We start from the raw sequence: 18,286 nt of genomic DNA, 5'->3' as shown, positions 1-18,286 counted from the left end.
TTGTAAATTGTTAACCAGGAGGACTCCAGAGTTGCATCGCAAGGCTGAAGTCTGAAGTCTGAAGGCTGGTGTTGCTTGTTTTCAGTGGGTCAAAAGGTTATATCCACCATGCCAGGTACAAACAAACAAGGAGGAGAAGAGTCAGGAGGCAGTCAGTCTGGGGTCCTGGTTTCTCTACTGTGAATCTGGACTGGCCGCTAACTTATCAGCCAGCATTTTGCTAGGGTCCGTCGCTGTCAGGTGACGTTATACCAGCTGCTTTGGGACTCTCTCCACTGCCAGCCCCAGAATCAAGCCACCAGTGTGGCTGGCCGGTGCCTCTGCAGTCACTGGTCCGCTGGTTGTAGCTGTACATGTGACCTCTAAGAAATGGACCTTCCTAGCTTAAAACCATTCTGGGTATAATTTTACATATTTATAGGGTACATTGTAATAATTCAGAGAGAAAAGGAGAGAAGAGAGAAGAGAGGAGAGACAGAGAGAGAAAGAGAGAGAGGTCTAACAGAGTGGTTACAATTGCATCTCCTCAAACATACAATAATTTCAAATTTTTCTCTTTTAGCTCTTTTAAAAATATAATAAACTGTTTTAAGGTATATTCACCCTGCCATGATAAAGTGCTGCTTTTCTGTCTTTCCTGGCCCTGGGCCTCCCTTGCTTGGCATACTTCAAGTTTATACCTTTGATGCATGGGGTACCACTCCTGTTACGAAGCATACCAATAACACTGCAGTGCGCCTCTTCTTTACAGTGTTAGGAAGTTGTTGGTTTGCTAGAAATACTTCCTGGATATCAATGAACCCCAAACCAGGCCTTAGTTGGGGGAATAATGGCACAGATACACTGGAAACACTATTGTGTCTTTTCACTGAAAATCCAAGCTGGCTTGTGATGTAGAGTGGAGACCTTTTGCTTGGGGTGTGGGCCCCCACTAGGGGCTCTCTGCAGCGGGCTCCAGTGTGTCATTTCCAACACTGGTCTCCCCATCTTTGCAGTCTTGACAACACACTGGTTCTGCAATGTCTTTAGGTTTTTATGACTTTCCCCCTAAGCTCATGAGGTCAGTTCTATGAGTGTGTTGTCCTCATTAAATCTGACAGCAATTTTAAAATGATTCAACTCTTTTACAGTCTTAAAAGTGTTCAGTTTGGGACAGAGGAGATGGTTCCGTCTGTAAAATGCCTGTAGCCCAAGCTTAAGGGCATGAGTTCAGATCTCCAGAACTCACATAAAATACTGGCAGTGGTATGTGCCTGTAACTCTGGTGCCAGCAGGGAGGCAGAGGCAGTTACATTGACCAATTAGTCTAGCCAAATCAATGAGCTTCAGGGTGACTGAGAAAATCTGGTAGAGAGGGGTCAAGACACCTCTTGTCAACCTCTGGCTTCCAGGTGCACCCACATATACACATGCAACCCCACCTCATTCTAACATACAACACAAACACACATAAGGTATTCAACTGGCTGGTGGTGGAAGCACTTGCCTTTAATCTTGGCACTCAAGAGGCAAAGGCAGGTGGATCTCTGTGAGTTCAAGGTCAGCCTGGTCTACATGGAGAGTTCAAGGCTATCCCTAATGCTACATAGTGAAACTGTGTCACAAACAAACAAACCAAAAGGTATTGAACTTCTTCTAGAAAATGAAATATGAACAATGTTCTTTCCAACATTCATGCCTCAGCTTTGATTATAACAAAGCATCACCAAATGAGGTAATTGGACATTCCATACCAATGATGCCTGGATCCCTTACTACTGTTTGGTGGAGAGAGAATTAGGTACACACTAGAAAGAGTTCTTAGGGAGCTGACCTGTCACTTATGAACCATAGTAGCGTCTGACTGTGTTGGACAGCTGGTGATTTGGGTAAGTGGAGGCTAGTTGGGAGTGTTTTCCATAAACATTTTGATTGTCCTGCTTGGCTCTTTATATATTGACAGTTATAAAAAACAAAACACACAGACTGGTTGGACTCTCTTGGGCCTCCAAATAGCCTGCTCTCAACTTCCTTTTCTGATGCTCTGCTCATCATTATGCCTCTTCATGTGATGCTGTGAAGTCAGCTCATTCCAAACTGATTCTCTGAATTCCTCTTATCAGTCTCCCAACTCCACCAGGATTTATGCTCCAAGAGAGTAGTCTGTGCCTGTTGGTGCTCTCCTGAGGTCCAGCCCGACATAGATTAGGCACAGAGGGCCAAGGAAAGAACTTTTGAATAAACGTATCTGTTCTGGTTTCATTCTGATGCTGTGGTAAAACCCTCTGCTCAGAGCAATGTAGGTCAGCTAAGGGGTTGGGCTTGTGGTTGTTTTTGGTTTTTTGTTTGTTTGTTTGTTTTTGACTCACAATTAATTCTAGGTCACAGTCCATCACTGAGGGGAGGTCAAGGCAAGACCTCAAGTAGCTGGTCATATCACATCCACAATCAAGAGCAGAGATATAGTATGTTTATCCTTGCTTACTCGCTGCTTATGCTCAGCCAACTTTCTTCACTCTAACAGAGTTCAAGGACAAACCCATGAAATGATGCTGTTCATATTCAGGGTAGGTCTTCCCACCTCATTTAACTCAATTAAGAAACCCTCCCATGGGGCTGGAGAGATGTCTCAGTGGTTAAGAATACTGGCTGCTCTTTCAGAGGACTCTAATCCAATTCCCAGCACCCACATAGTAGCTCAAAACAGTCTGTAACTCCAGTTCCAAGGGATCTGACATGCTCACACCAATGCACATAAAATTAAATAGATTATTTAAAAAAAAGAAATCCTCCCACAGACACACCCCTAGGCCAATCTGATCTAGACAATTTCTCAATTAACATTCTTTCCAAGGTTCTAGGTGTGTCAAGGCAACAGTCAGAACTATCACAGGGTCAATGTCAAACAGTATTTGCAGCAGTTCTTCATGGAGTCCACCTTTCAGGGTAGGAAGACACACTAGGGTAGAGGTCTTTCCTGATCTAGACAATTCCTCAATTAATACTCTTCCCAGTAGATTCTAGGTGTGTCAAGGCAACAGTCAGAACTATCACAGGGTCAATGTCAAACAGCATTTACAGCAGTCCTTCACAGGGTCCACCTTTCAGAGTAGGAAGATAGGCTAGGGTAGAGGTCTTTCCTGTGGTGGGACTGTGCCGGGCACAGCTACATCCCCAGGTTGTTTTTTTGGACTTTGAAGCACTGTCTCTTTCAGTATATCTGTCGGAATGTAAGACTGGCATTGGGAAGAGCTACAGAGGAACCATGTCCAAGACCAAGAATGGTGTTACCTGTCAAAAGTGGGGATCCACGTCCCCCCACATACCCAAGTAAGCCCTTTTCACTCTCCATACCCTGTTCTTTCATGCTGGTGCTCATGGATGTATTTATAATGATTCCATTGTTTCTAAGTCAAACCTGAATGTTGAATGTGAGCAGATAGAGAACCATTTGGTACAGAACTGCTGAACTCATCACAATGCCAAAGCAGAAAGGGATTGCTTTTTAATCATCTTGTTCTATTATATCCCAGAAGTCCCAAGACATAGGAGGAGGCATGTTAAAAGAAGCATACAACTGAATTCAAGGCTGTCCTAGTTTTCATTCTGTTGTTGTGATAAAAATATTGTGGCAAGCCAGGCGGTGGTGGCGCACGCCTTTAATCCCAGCACTCAGGAGGCAGAGGCAAGCGGATCTTTGTGAGTCCAAGGCCAGCCTGATCTACAGAGGGAGATCCAGGAAAGGCGGTTACACAGAGAAACCCTGTCTCGAAAAACAAACAAACAAACAAACAAACAAACAAACAAAAAAGTGGCAAAAAAGTAATTCATGGGGGAAGGGGTTTTATTTTAGATGACAATAACAGATTATAGTCCACCATTATGGGGAAGTCACAGCAGCAAAAGCTTGAAGTGGCTCATCACATCACATCCACAGTCAAGAACAGAGAAATAAATGCAGGCAGGCTTGTTGGTGCTCAGCTTCCTCTCTCTACTTATACAGTCCAGGATCTCATGCCCAGGGAATGGCACTGCCCATTGTGGGCTGGATCATCCCATATCAATTAATGTCATAAGACAATACCCTCACTCACACACACACACACACACACACACACACACAGAGTTATCTAGAGATTTTCTCCTGGAGACTCTTCCCAGGTTAATCTAGTTCATCTCAAGTTGACAATTAAACCAGCTATCACAGAGGCCAAGTGTGAGAAAATGAAGTTTAGAGATGGGAGTGTTTCAGTCAGACATCAAGTTAGAGCTTACATGACATGCCCACCTCAACATGATGACCCAACAAGGACATAAAACATGAAAAACAAACAGAAAGTCATTCTGTTTATGTTCCCTGTCCCCTAGTGTAGCATTAGATGGCATTAAGTTCTCTGTGATGACTCTGGGGGCCATAGCCATAGTCCAGGCTCATTTATGAGGCAGCTGAGCTTCTAATCAGGTAGAAGTTCCCCGGAACAGGCACATGGAGGAACCAGAAATCAAGCTTGCTTCCTTAGACCGCAAGTTCTTACATGTTTTATCTAGTTATCTTTGCAGTAACTCTCTAGAACAGAAGATGAGCTCAGCTTTCCACAACCCTATCACCCAGACTACATCAAAGAAAACATGGTCTGTGTGATCAGACAATAGACATCACAGTCCTCACCTGCCCCTTGCTGGTTAGTCAAGCCTAGATGCCATCTGCCTTCCTTATTTCACCACACTCAGTTTTCCCAGCAGTAACATGGGGTAATGACCCCTTCTTAGTAGGTTGTTGGTTTTTTGTTTTTTGTTTTTCAACTAAGGGCAAGTGACAGAATATAGAAGGAGGTTTCAGTGGAATGCCAGGGGCAGAGTTCACACAAACAAGAGAATAATCATTGCCATAGATGCATGGGGAAAAAGACAACCAGAGAAAGCCCGGGCTTGGAATGAGCTAAGGATTCCGCAGGCATTTGAGGCCTTGGTGTTCTACTGTCTACTCAGTACACATGCTTTGACTAGACTTCTAAGAGTCAGCTGGGCATAGGGCAGTGATGGTAAGATGAGCCCTTTGACCCAAGCATCCCATCCATAGAGAAATCAAGATGTGACAACCAACACCTAGAACGTGTGTAGACGACTTAACGGAAGCCCTCGATAGGGAGCGTAGCATCTCCTGCCTCGCTCACACATGCTGTTCTTGAGGACTCACTCGGTCACCACAGTCCGTTCTCACCCCTGCAGCTATTCCCCCAGCACTCACCCCAGTGAGGGCCTGGAGGAGAACTATTGCAGAAACCCAGACAGCGATGAGCAGGGACCCTGGTGCTACACGATGGACCCAGACAAGAGATTTGACTACTGTGACATCCCTGAATGTGAAGGTAGGTGTGGCTTCTACCTGCTTGGCCCCTGGCATATGCTATACAGAGACGTCATTAAAACAGGGATTCATGTTTTACATCATACAATGGAGTGATGGACGTACCTCTTGTAAAGAAGCCCTCTTCAGACCTTAACCATCTTTATTAAAATGTTATCTCAACATGTGCACATGTATAGCCAGATCCAAAACATGGGTACAAATTTCTTTGCTTAAAACCCACCAGCAGTGTGAAACTCCCAACATGGTTGCAATTAAATAGCGAAATGAAAACCACAAAATCAATACAGTTCAAGCACAGGAGAATATTGATTTGATGTGGGCGATCCTGCTGTTGGCTTTGAAGTTAGGCAACACACCCATTTTTGTCAGCATGCCTGCATTCTAGTGGGCCTATCAGTTTCACAGAGAACTTCAAAGCTCAATGCTAACAGTATTAAGACATCAGACTGGGAAAAATGTCTTCATTTCCTATTTCTAGGTATGTTTATTAGTGCAAGAAAGAAGAGCCAAGTGGGGCTATGAGGCAATGTGGGTATGTTTCAGGTGCCAACTCACACCTCTCATTCCTTTACCTGTATGGACAGAGGAGCGCTTGTATTTGGATACGGATGGTCACAGGCCATTTGGCCTTTAAATCCCATGAACACATGCTTTTTATATCAATTTCACAGCTTTTTTTTTTGTGACCCCATAAAAATTCCAGTTATGTGTTATTCCTCCTCAACAATGGGATTTTAACAAAGTCTTAGTTTTTAAATAAATTAGAGAGCAAAAGAAGGAAAACATGATAACACTCAGCCCACCCCCTTCAGTCAAGCTTCTCAGCAATACACAGACACCTGGGCGACTGAGGGGAGTGGCATGCTCCAGTGAGGTCACTGGGGACAAACAGAAAACCCAGCAGAAAAATTCCAAGATGGTTCCTATATATTTGTCAGTCATCAATTGATAAGAATAAATTCATAGAATTTTAAAAGATCATTCTAGGAATGATGATGTCCACTATTTAAAAATTAAAATGGAGAATGTACAGGCTTCTGAGAATATGTGGCTTCTCCATGTGTGCCTCCAAGTTCAAGGATGTGTATGGCAGTTTCTGAATTTGACCATGGTCACTATAGTTAAGGGGGCAAAGACCCAAATATGCCACCTCAGAAAGAGAACAGGGCACTGACTGCATCAGGACATTTGCGAATCTTTTACAGCCAAGTGGTTAACAGAAATCAGGTATGAATGGGTGGCAGGGGGCATTGGAGACCTCTCTGGAGAGATTCCGGTCTATGTTCGACTGGGCTTCTTCTCAGTTTCTTTCTTTCTGTCTTCCCTCCTTCCCCATGCTGTACAGAGGAATGTATGCACTGCAGTGGAGAAAATTATGAGGGAAAAATCTCCAAGACCATGTCTGGACTTGACTGCCAGGCCTGGGACTCACAGAGCCCACATGCCCATGGATATATTCCTGCCAAGTAAGTCTTGCAGTCAAGGCTGAGGCTCTTTAGACATGCACTGCTCTTCAGATGTTTCTGCTGGCTTCAGGAATGGAAGGCTGGATAGCTTTGACAAAGCTGGCATCCTCCCCCATAGGCTGCATATGAAGTGTATGGTCTTACTACTTATCACATGGTCTAGGGGCATCATGGGTGCTTGTTAGAAATGCAGCATCCCAGGCCCTCTGAATAGAATTTTGGTGATAACCAAATCCACAGCCAATTTGTGTTTCTGTTAAAACTGAAAACACACTTAGCTAGCATGTGCCCCTTTCACTCCCTTCCTTTCCTTTTTTACACCAGTTATAGTGTTGGTTTTCTGTGCTCTATGGGTGAATGAATATCAAGGGTCTTGCAAATCCCTGATATTTCATGTGTATTTACACTGAGTCAGTTCTCAAAGGTGACTATGAATTTAAGAACAGTGCCAAGGGGAGGGGGGTCCCTGTTCCAGACAGCAATGATGGTTTTCAGAGCAAGTGCTTGCAAGGATTCAAGCTCACATTTTGCACAGGAAAACATCTCCCCACAGATACCATGCTCTTCCCCCTCCCTCTGTGATGACACCAGTACCGTTAATAAGGACTCTAAGACTCAAGGTAATGTGGCTAAGCCACAGCTGTCCTGTGAGAGATGACATCATTGAGTTTTTGCATCTCTCATGCCATATAACTTAAAATACAGTTCCTACCATTGCCTTTCAAAGGCAACCATGGTAGTGTCCTCAAAGTGTGACTAAGTCAAGTCACCCGTAGAAAACCAGAAGAGGGGGAATGAATTGACCATTGCTAGCTTTTTTCTTTGTCCTAAGCACTCAGTCTCAGAGAGGAACCAGGAACAGAGACAAGCTCCCAGCTAAAGCGCTGGGTCCCTGCCAAGGAGGTCTCACTCGCCAGGTGCTTGCAGGAACACAGCTCCCTCACCTCGGATTCTCTAAGCTTCCTGGAGTGGGGCAGGAGCCTGGTAGACCAGTAGGACCAGGCATCAACTCCCCACCTGCACTATATCACTGTCTTCAGATGGTGAGCACTTTGAAGATAGCTAGATAACCAGAGTCTGCTTACTTTAAAATTTGGGATGGTTAGAAAGATACAGTTTCTCTTCTGTAAGTCTTGTGCGTGGAAAATTCTAGAAATACAGTCCTTGGAAGACTGACTCTACCTTTCTTCCTGGATTGCCAGCAGAGGACCACCTTCCTCTAATTGCAGGTTGCTAAATGGTTGCTCATTCTCAAAGATTCTTGTGCATGAATGTTTATTATTGCTATTTTTTAAAAATCCTTCTTGTCCACCCAGATTTCCAAGCAAGAACCTGAAGATGAATTATTGTCGCAATCCTGACGGGGAGCCTCGCCCCTGGTGCTTCACCACAGACCCCAACAAACGCTGGGAATACTGCGACATCCCCCGCTGCAGTAAGTCTGGTTCATACCCAATACACTGGGCGCCCTCTACTGTTCTGTTCTGGAAGTACATTGGTGCTGAGTGCAGGTCCTGAAGAGTGACTCACAGCAGGATGCTAGCTGATAGGCATACCCATTTGTTGATTTTTTTCTCACTCAGAGACTTCTGCCTTTTGTGAATATTATCAGTTTTAAGACAAAACTCCAGCTCTAGCAGCCCTAACCTGGACTCAACACCCACTCTACTTCACCCATTAAAGATGTAGGAATGGTGAAAGACAGACACATAAGCAGAAAAAGATGTTGTCCACGTGGCCACATTGAGAAGTGCAGATGAAGGGGTTCAGCGACGCCCAGTTCATCTACAAGGGGTGGACAGGAGCTCTGAGACTTTCTAGAAAGGGAAAAACAAAAGAATGGGGGACTTGGGGTTCACAGAGCTGATGGAGCAGGTGGTCTGGGTCACAAGTGGGCTGTTGATTATCATCTCAGCTCGGCTTCTGCTGGACAAGCTGTCATCATCATCACTTGAGAGGAGAGGTCTGGTTCCCAGGAGATGATGGTTCTCTGGGATGCAAGCTCACCATTGTGGACAGCTGCCCTCACTTGGGGACAATCTGTCCCGAGAGGTTCAGAGTCTCTTAGGGGTAGTTTTACTCTTGCCACGATCCAGAGACTGATGAGATAGTTCAGTAGGTAAAGTGCTTGCCCCGCAAGCCTGATGGCCTGAGTTCAGTCTCTAGAACCCACATTAAAACAACAACTACTGAGCATGGTGGTGGTAGTTTATAGTCCTAGTCCTGGGGAGGTGGAGGTAGGTAGAGGCAGGTATAGACAAGCCAATCCCTGGGTCTTGATGACCAGCTGACCAGTCTAGCCTACTTGGTCCTTCCAAGTAAAAGGCCCTGTCTCAAAAAAAAGTGAAAATGTCTAGGAAATGACAGTTTGGGCTGTCATCTGGCCTCCACTTGCACCCCTGTGAACACACACACACACACACACACACACACACACACACACACACAGAGCTTTGTTCATCAGCCCAGTCATTCCTCAAACCCAAGGTGACTACAGAACCAAGTGATCCAGGAAGAAAGAGTTAGAGGTAAAAATAGAGACAAAAGGACATGGTGGCATTCGTCGGGTTAGCGCCCTTCTTCATAATCACGCTCAAATGCAGGGAGATGCCTCTGCCATTCCAGTCTTCCCCGAGCTGAAGGGAGACAGACAGTCTACTTCCTTATGCCAGTTTCTCTTTCTTTTGTCCTCTCAACAACATCTTAATTTCTGGTTGTACACTTTTCCTTAAAGATACTTGGCTAGTGTTGCTTTTCTGTATTTTTATTTTATTGGTTATTGGGAGATGAGTGGTTACGTATCCAGCTTTCATGGTGAGTTTCTGTTTGCCCTCTGTATTTTGAAGCTCTATTGTTAAGATGCATATGTATCAAAGACATTTGCCTTTTCCCATGGGCTCTTTCTCAGTTGTGTGCCTGTATGGAAGGCGGTTGCTGCTCAGTTGTGTTTACCCAGTGAATCTCGTGTTCTTCATTCATCAAAGGCCCCAGATCGCTGGCATGTGTAAGGGCTGGTGGTGGGGAGGGAGGATTTAACACCGACTCTTGCCATGCTTGATGAACACAAAAGACCAGAGACAGAAGCATCTGACTCAAGGCTCCACTTTTAGAGAAGCTTCCGATGAAATGGCCTTATAGATACAGATTCTACTGAACTGCAAACACTAAGCTGTTCCCCTGTGTAAGATCCCAGCAGGGGAGTCAGAGGGTACGGCAGAGCATCTTGCATCTACCCTCCCATAACATCTGTTGGTGAGTTATTTATAGAAAACCATTCATGACCAATCCTTTCCCCTCTTCAAGCAACACCCCCACCCCTTCCTGGTCCAACCTACCAATGTCTGAAGGGAAGAGGCGAGAATTACCGAGGGACCGTGGCTGTTACTGTATCCGGGAAAACTTGTCAGCGCTGGAGTGAGCAGACCCCTCAGAAGCACAACAGGACACCAGAAAATTTCCCCTGCAAGTATGTCCCTCCCAACTCCTTCCCTACCTTGTCACTGTGGGCTGTGAAGCCCATTGACTCCACCTTGGTTGTACTATAAAGAACTCAAAAGTGAAGACTGATCAGGTCACATGCAAGGAAGGTTGATGTTTTTTCTGTTCCAAGTCTTTCTCAAAGTGTGCCCCACCAACACCATCAGGAACTTACCAGAAATGCAAATTCTTGGGCTCTACTCTAGAGTAAGTTTGAGACTCTAAGAATAGTATGGAAAATCCTCAGTATTCCAGCACACAACACAGTGCTCAACACAGAACTAAAGACCTAGCCCCTCACACGAAGACAAGGAATAGATTTTAGCCATCCACTCTTCTGGGCCAGAGTCCATGACACCCTATGTGAGGCCTAAGCTTGACTTAAGCTTCATTCTGGTGCCTGTCAGTCATTCAGTATGTAATTCTAGAGTATTAGACATGTGCAGTACTCCTTATAACAAGCATGTATACCTTGCTTATTAAACTCTTGGAAGAGCAAAACTCATACTTCTATTCCAGAAATTTGGAAGAAAACTACTGTCGTAACCCTGATGGAGAAACTGGTCCCTGGTGCTATACCACCGACAGCGAAGTGAGGTGGGAATACTGTGACATTCCGTCCTGTGATTCCTCTGCATCATTGCCAGAACTTTCCGATTCCTCAGGTATGAGTGGGTCACGAGCACTCACGGAGGACCCTATTGCTCTGTTCAAGTTTGTGCTCCAGTGGCCTCTTCACGGCATTATCAGTGTGTGGTACCTTTGCTCCACTTAATCTTGTGCCATGGGTCAGAGTGCTGCTTGTATAATTTCAATTATGGTGTTTTCAATTTGTTGTTTGTCTAGTGGTTCAGGAAACAGCCTTGGTGACTGTTTCCTGAGCTCTGGAAATGTTGTTGTGCTTAGAATGTTTTTGTTTTTCTAAAAGCCAACATAAACAAATCTTATTAGGGTTCTGTATTCCGATTGAATTGCTTACATGTCCTACTTCAATCATAGATTAGTCTATTTCTTTGGTTGCTGTTTGCCTTCTGTATTGGGAAGCTCTGTTGGTAGGCACATACACATTAACAATGTCTTTATCTTCTTGATGAACTGTCTCCTTTGTTATGGAATAACGTCTTCCCTTGCTTCTGAAAATATCCCTCATTCTGGTTTTATCTTTGTGTGACTTTTTCACCTTCTAACTGAGATGCTTGCTCTCATATTGATTGTGTGTGGTTGGCTTCAAGTCCATCATTAAGGTAGCTGTTCTGTCCCGTGTCATTTCCACCATCCATCTTTTTCCTTTTTTGTGTCACACTTGAGTTCACTTGTCATTCTCTTAGCTGTCTCACCTGCTAATCAAGCCATTGAAGGAATTCACCACCTCCAAAGCAGTGGGATTTGCTCCTGGCATTTCTATTTTGTTACTAGTTTTAGAAGTTTCCACCACTGCTGAAATTCTCCTTTTATCCACACATATCGGTCATCTTCACCAGAAAATCCATTAGCAACTAAGACTGTTTCACGATCCCCACCTGACTGTGTCTGACTGTGGTCGTCTTTGAGAAGCAACAGCTCTTTATGTGGCCTTGATGCAGGACCACCTTCTGCCGCATTTCCAGAAGCTCCAGGCTTTAGTGTCCTATGAGCAAAGAGAGGGTCTAGGGAAGTATGCAAACACTTCTGTCTGTCCTTCACCCGGTCCCACCTGCTGCCCTCAGCATGGAGCATCCTGTCTGTCCTCTTGTTCTCATGAACACCTGGCAGTAATTCATAAAGATAACTCATACACAATGACATTTCCAGTTAACAGTACTCTGACCTCTTCCAAGGGTTTTGTTTCATACACAATGACATTTCCAGTTAACAATACTCTGACCTCTTCCAAGGGTTTTGTTTCATACACAATGACATTTCCAGTTAACAGTACTCTGACCTCTTCTATTCCTCTTCTAAGGGTTTTGTTTTGCTCTTACAGTATGTTCTATAACACTATAAAGTCTTGTGTGTGTGAGTGCATTGTGTGTGCATGTGTGTGTGTGTGATGTTTCTCTGCCTGCTAATATGGAAAAAGAGCAGTGGGAATTCCCACACTGCCTTACTGTGTGTGTCATAAATCAGTGTCCAAGTCTGTCTGCTCCACATTTTATTTGGCTTATTTTTCTGCTTTGATTTCAGTTCTACCAGAGCAAACACCTGTGGTCCAGGAATGCTACCAAGGCAATGGGCAGAGCTACCGGGGCACATCATCCACCACCATCACAGGGAAAAAGTGCCAGTCCTGGGCATCGATGACCCCACACCGGCATCAGAAGACCCCAGAGAAGTTCCCAAATGCGTATGTCTTTGATTTGAACCATGAGAGGCTCAATAGCTGACTTAGGTTTCCCTTAAGTGACCCATGCTCTAAGCTAACTCCTTTAGACCAAATTTCTATGAGACCAGCACATGGGACAGACTATGTCAGGAACTTGGCTTTCACAAAAAAAGGGCCTGAGAGAAGAGAAGCCATCCTCTGGCTCCCTTTCTTGAGAAATTTTGTGGAAGCAAGGAGCAGTAAGGTCCCATTGGTGGAAACCCGAGAACAAGTCACCATAAAGCTTAGAAACAGTACCATCACCCAATCTGTGCTAAAGATCATGCTGCCAACTCTCAGCACGGGGATGTGTCACTCCAACTGGAGTGGTGTTTGAGTTTGCCTTTGTGCTTGGCTTCCAGGCCAACCTTTCTAGCTGGAGCTGCATCTCTATGTCTTTCAGTCTCCTCACCAGGCCCAGAGCACAGTGCTCTGGAGGGAGATGCGTTGTCAGAGAGTACCGATGTTGGTAGCCGCTGCAGTAAGACAATGGAAGAAGCAAGAGAGTTAGGAAGGGAGGAGGAGAGGGAGGGAGACAAAGAAGGGAGAGCGGGACAGATGGAGGGAGGGAGGAAAGAGGAATAAAGGAAGGGATGGAGTGAAGGATGGAGAAAAAGAAGGAACGAAGGAAGTGGGGACAGAGGAAATTAAGGAAAAAAGCAAGTTAGGAAGGAAAGGAGGAAGGGAGGAAAAAATGTAGGAAGAAAGAGAGGAAGAATGGAGGAAAAAAGGGAGGGAAGATGGAGGAAGAAAGAGAGGGAAGATGGAGGAAGACAGGGGGAAGATGGAGGAAGAAAGGGGGGAAGATGGAGGAAGAAAGGAGGGAAGATGGAGGAAGAAAGGAGGGAAGATGGAGGAAGAAAGGAGGGAAGATGGAGGAAGACAGGGGGAAGATGGAGGAAGAAAGGGGGAAGATGGAGGAGAAAGGGAGGGAAGATGGGAGGAAGACAGGGGGGAGATGGGGAAGAAAGGGAGGGAAGATGGAGGAAGAAAGGGAGGGAAGATGGAGGAAGAAAGGGAGGGAAGATGGAGGAAGAAAGGAGGGAAGATGGAGGAAGAAAGGAGGGAAGATGGAGGAAGAAGGAGGGAAGATGGAGGAAGAAGGAGGAAGATGGAGGAAGAAAGGCAGGGGAAGATGGAGGAAGACGGGGGAAGATGGATGGAAGAAAGGAGGGAAGATGGAGGAAGAAAGGAGGGAAGAGTGGGAGGAAGACAGGGAGGGAGAGTGGAGGAAGACAAGGAGGGAAGATGGAGGAAGACAGGAGGGAAGATGGAGGAAGAAAGAGAGGGAAGATGGAGGAAGACAGGGAGGGAAGATGGAGGAAGAAAGGAGGGAAGATGGAGGAAGAAAGGAGGGAAGATGGAGGAAGAAAAGGGAGGGAAGATGGAGGAAGAAAGGAGGGAAGATGGAGGAAGAAAGGGGGAAGATGGAGGAAGAAAGGGGGAAGATGGAGGAGAAAAGGAGGGAAGATGGAGGAAGAAAGGAGGGAAGATGGAGGAAGAAAGGAGGGAAGATGGAGGAAGAAAGGAGGGAAGATGGAGGAAGAAAGGAGGGAAGATGGAGGAAGACAGGGGGAAGATGGAGGAAGAAAGGAGGGAAGATGGAGGAAGAAAGGAGGGAAGATGGAGGAAGAAAGGAGGGAAGATGGAGGAGAAAGGGGAAGATGGAGGAAGAAAGGGGGAAGATGGAGGAGAAAGGAGGGAAGATGGAGGAAGACAGGAGGGAAGATGGAGGAAGAAAGGGGGGAAGATGGAGGAAGACAGGGGGAATATGGAGGAAAGGAAATAAAGAATGGGGGAGAAAGGGGAATATGGAGGAAAGGAAATAAAGAATGGAGGAGAAAGGAGGAAGAAAAAAGGAGGGAAAGAGGGGAGAAGGGGGGAGAGAAAGGGAGGGAGATGAGGAAGAAAGAGAGGAAAGAGAGGAAGTAAAGGGGGAAGATGGAGGAGAAAGGGAGGGAAGATGGAGGAAGAAAGGAGGGAAGATAGAGGAAGAAGAGGAGATGAGGAAGACAGGAGAGAGGAAGAAGGAGGATGGAAGACAGGGGGAAGATGGAGAAGAAAGGAGGAAGATGGAGGAAGAAAGGAGGGAAGTGGAGGAAGAAAGGGGGAAGATGGAGGAAAAGGAGGGAGATAGGAGAAGATGGAGGAAGAAAGGGGGAAGATGGAGGAGAAAGGAGGGAATATGGAGGAAGACAGGAGGGAAGATGGAGGAAGACAAGGAAGGAAGATGGAGGAGAAAGGGGGAAGATGGAGGAAAGGAAATAAAGAATGGAGGAGAAAGGGGGGACAGGATGTGAGGGAAGAGGAAAGGAAGAAGGAGAAGGAAGGCTGTGACGGGAGGAGGAAGGGACAGAGAGGAAGGAGGGAGGAAAGAGCAAAGGACAGAAGAAAAGGAAGGGCCTCACGGTTTCAAATGAAGCACAGACATCTTTATTCCCAGGGCACATGACTGATGGACACAGTGGGAATAACTGAGGGTTTGCGTGTTCAAAGAGCAGCAGGTCTACAGGAGGCCGACAGACAAGTCATTGCAAGTCTATACTAGCTACACTTAACTGAACAATGAAAATTTAAACATCAGCAATCATATTTTTAAAAAAAACCCCACAAAATACTTAGAGAAATCTTGAATATTGCATACATAAGAACTGCATAGTGAATAGCTTAAACATTTTTAAGGAGAAAATTAAAAGCGAGAGAGAGAGAGAGAGAGAGAGAGAGAGAGAGAGAGAGAGAGAGAGAGATCCTGTATATCGATCAAAAGATTAAATAGATTATCAGTCCCTTCCCAAGTCAGGCTTTAGAGTCAGCCCACAAATCCTAGCTAGCAGTCTGTTTTTGGAGAAAGTGGCAACATTTACAGGCAAACATTTCAGCATCATCAAGATAATGTTTAAATGAATGGATCTGGAGGGTTGACATTCAAGTCCACAGAAGCGTAGTAGTGATCAAGACATAGTAGTGTCATGGTGTTGGCAGGAAGGGACACAGGCCAAAGAAACGGGGACAGTCCCGAAACAAACTCTGGCTCACAGGGACAAATGATTCTCCAGGGCAGGCGGCAAAGTGGCTTTGTGTATAAGGGGCATCTTTTTCTAGAATGGTCTGGGAATAACAAATGCTATGTAGAAAAACAATGTCCCCAACCCAAACCCCAAACAAAGCAAGATATCGATATATTTGTGTTTGTTTTTTAAAATCTAAAATTACATTTCAAGGTCTACATTGGAGAAAAGTATTTAGCAGAGTGTCAAAGGAGATTATGATGCCTGCTTTTACATTGATACAATGTAAATATATTGTACATTATTATATATTTTACATTGATACAATTGTATCAATGTAAAATATATAATAAATGTATACAATATAAATACATTATATTTACATCATCTCTGTCTTGGTTAAGAGGACCATTTGTGATTATGCATGTTAGTATCTTCAATGGGATGTTTCGAAGGTACTTTGCTAACACTGTTGTAACAAATTTGAGAAGGAACTGAATTCCTCCACCACTGCTGACAGCACTTTCTTGGGATTTGCAGCGGTCTAGAAATGAACTACTGCAGGAACCCAGATGCCGACAAAGGCCCTTGGTGCTACACCACTGACCCGAGAGTCAGGTGGGAATACTGCAACCTGAGGAGATGCTCTGAGACCGGAGGGGGTGCTGCAGAATCACCCATGGTTCCCCAAATTCCAAACGAGCAGGCCACCCCTGAGCCAGGTAAGGAGCCAGTGGCCAGACATCTGTGGGCAGCTATGGACACTGGACACAGAGGAGGAAGTGTTACCAATGTGGATGCTCCCACACTGTGTGGGACACCAGAGTGGGCTGAGGGTCTGCAGTGTGGAATGAGCCTCGGTGCCATCTTGGGGCAGGTGGGGAGGCGATCTTTGGCAGAAGGTGGGTAGACAGTTTCCTAAGGCACTCTGTGAGCTCCCAGGTGTTCTATCTATTCATACTGTTGTAAAGTTGGGCTTTCCTGTGTTCTAACCTGAATTCCCCTTCTAAAACATCCTACCAATGTTGAGATGGTTTCCAAGCCTGTGCCTGGAAACATTTCTGGCAACTTTTTTTTTTTTTTTGACTGGGTTTCTCTGTGTAGTTTTGATGCTTGTCCTGGATCTTGCTCTGTAGACCATGCTGGCTTTGAACTCACAGAGATCTGCCTGGCTCTGCCTCCCAAGTGCTGGGATTAAAGACGGGTGCCACCACCGCTGGCAACTTCTTAAACTAAGTGGCAAGTCTTGTTAATTGTGTTTATTGCCAGCCTGTCAGTGTTTGCCACTGGAGAGCAATCCAACATATTAGAGCAGTGGTTCTCAAAACTGTGGGTCCAGACCCCTTTGAGGGTCTAATGACCCTTTCACAGGGGTCACCTATGATCATCAGAAAACAGATATTTACATTATGATTCACAACTGTAGTAAAATGAGTTATGAAGAAGCAATGAAAATAATTTTATGGTGGGGGTCACCATATCACGAGGAAGTGTATTAAAAGTGCTAGGAAGGTTGAGAACCACTGTATTAGAACAAGCCAGCACGAACACACTTATGCTGTATCATGCTTGGACTACCCAGGGGTACATCATCTCCCTCTTCCCTTCCTACAGACTGCATGCATGGGAATGGTAAAGACTATCGGGGCAAAAGAGCCATGACTGCTGCTGGCATTCCCTGCCAGGAATGGGCTGCCCAGGAGCCCCACAGGCACAGCATCTTCACCCCACAGACAAACCCACGGGCAGGTCTGGAAAAGAATGTAAGCCACTCTGGTTCCAGTTCTCGTCTGCATTTTACTGACCAACCTTTGAACAGATTGAGTTTGGGGTTACACCAAATTGGAGTAGGTCGGGGGTTGAGAGGACAATGCCGAGGCTACAGCTGGGTGTCCTACACTTAGACTCCGTTCTGATACTGTCTGGGAACAGCCAGATCTCATGGCTCCCGGGAGAACTGCTGTGAAGAGGTGTGATAGGCACTGCATGGGGAGGGGGTGTGGAGAGAGGAAGAGTCTTGACCTCTCTGGGCACATCGTTCTCCAGAACCCCACAACTCCTGGGAAATCTCTTTGAACACGTGCTTTTTTTTTTTTTTTTTTAATGGTAGCTTTGTTATGTTGATGTGGTTGTTCACAGTACTGAACTTTGGTGATCAAAGCAACCATCAGGACCTCTCGGTCGGAGGTCAGAGTTTATGGCTCAAAGTCCCAAGGCTTAGCTCACAGTTGGTTCTGCAGAACCCCTCAACCCCCACATCCCGAGCATCTCTGCAGGCTCTCTTGGTCACTTCATTAGAATAAAAGATGCTCTTGTCAATCAAGGAAGTCATAAAAGCTTTAAGAGCTGTATCTGATGCTCCTCTGGATACAGCTCAGGTCATAGGAGTCAGAAACCATGGAGCAGAGACCACATTTGTATTTATTGTTTCACACTATCAGAGAAAGCATTGCCCTTCTGTCTTGACCCATGGAGGATACAAACATTTTTAATCAACAACATGGCTTCATGGGGCACAGGATTATTGGAGCTAACCAATGACAAGACAGCCAGCAATGCCCAACTGTCCCTGATGGCTGGCTCTCTCACATCTGACTCAGGGAGTGGCTTCCTAGCTGGAACTTGGTTTGAGCAGAGACATGAC

The 18,286-nt window shown here is 45.5% G+C and overlaps 1 protein-coding gene across 1 annotated transcript in view; it reads left to right on the top strand.

Moving 5' to 3' along the window:
* The window catches only part of Plg (plasminogen), a 39,430-nt gene that overhangs the window by 7,099 nt on the left and 14,045 nt on the right, over positions 1 to 18,286 (top strand). The window contains exons 4-12 of the mRNA XM_036169265.1: positions 3,195 to 3,309; positions 5,209 to 5,348; positions 6,696 to 6,816; positions 8,133 to 8,251; positions 10,120 to 10,282; positions 10,813 to 10,958; positions 12,457 to 12,616; positions 16,183 to 16,364; positions 17,257 to 17,405. Coding sequence (XP_036025158.1) covers positions 3,195 to 3,309; positions 5,209 to 5,348; positions 6,696 to 6,816; positions 8,133 to 8,251; positions 10,120 to 10,282; positions 10,813 to 10,958; positions 12,457 to 12,616; positions 16,183 to 16,364; positions 17,257 to 17,405 — 1,295 coding nt within the window. The remainder of the gene's footprint in view (positions 1 to 3,194; positions 3,310 to 5,208; positions 5,349 to 6,695; positions 6,817 to 8,132; positions 8,252 to 10,119; positions 10,283 to 10,812; positions 10,959 to 12,456; positions 12,617 to 16,182; positions 16,365 to 17,256; positions 17,406 to 18,286) is intronic.

Source organism: Onychomys torridus, chromosome 19, assembly GCF_903995425.1.
Source record: "Onychomys torridus chromosome 19, mOncTor1.1, whole genome shotgun sequence".
NCBI classification, from domain to species: domain Eukaryota; kingdom Metazoa; phylum Chordata; class Mammalia; order Rodentia; family Cricetidae; genus Onychomys; species Onychomys torridus.
Note: the sequence above shows the minus strand (reverse complement) of the source record. Positions and strands in the feature narration are given on the sequence as shown.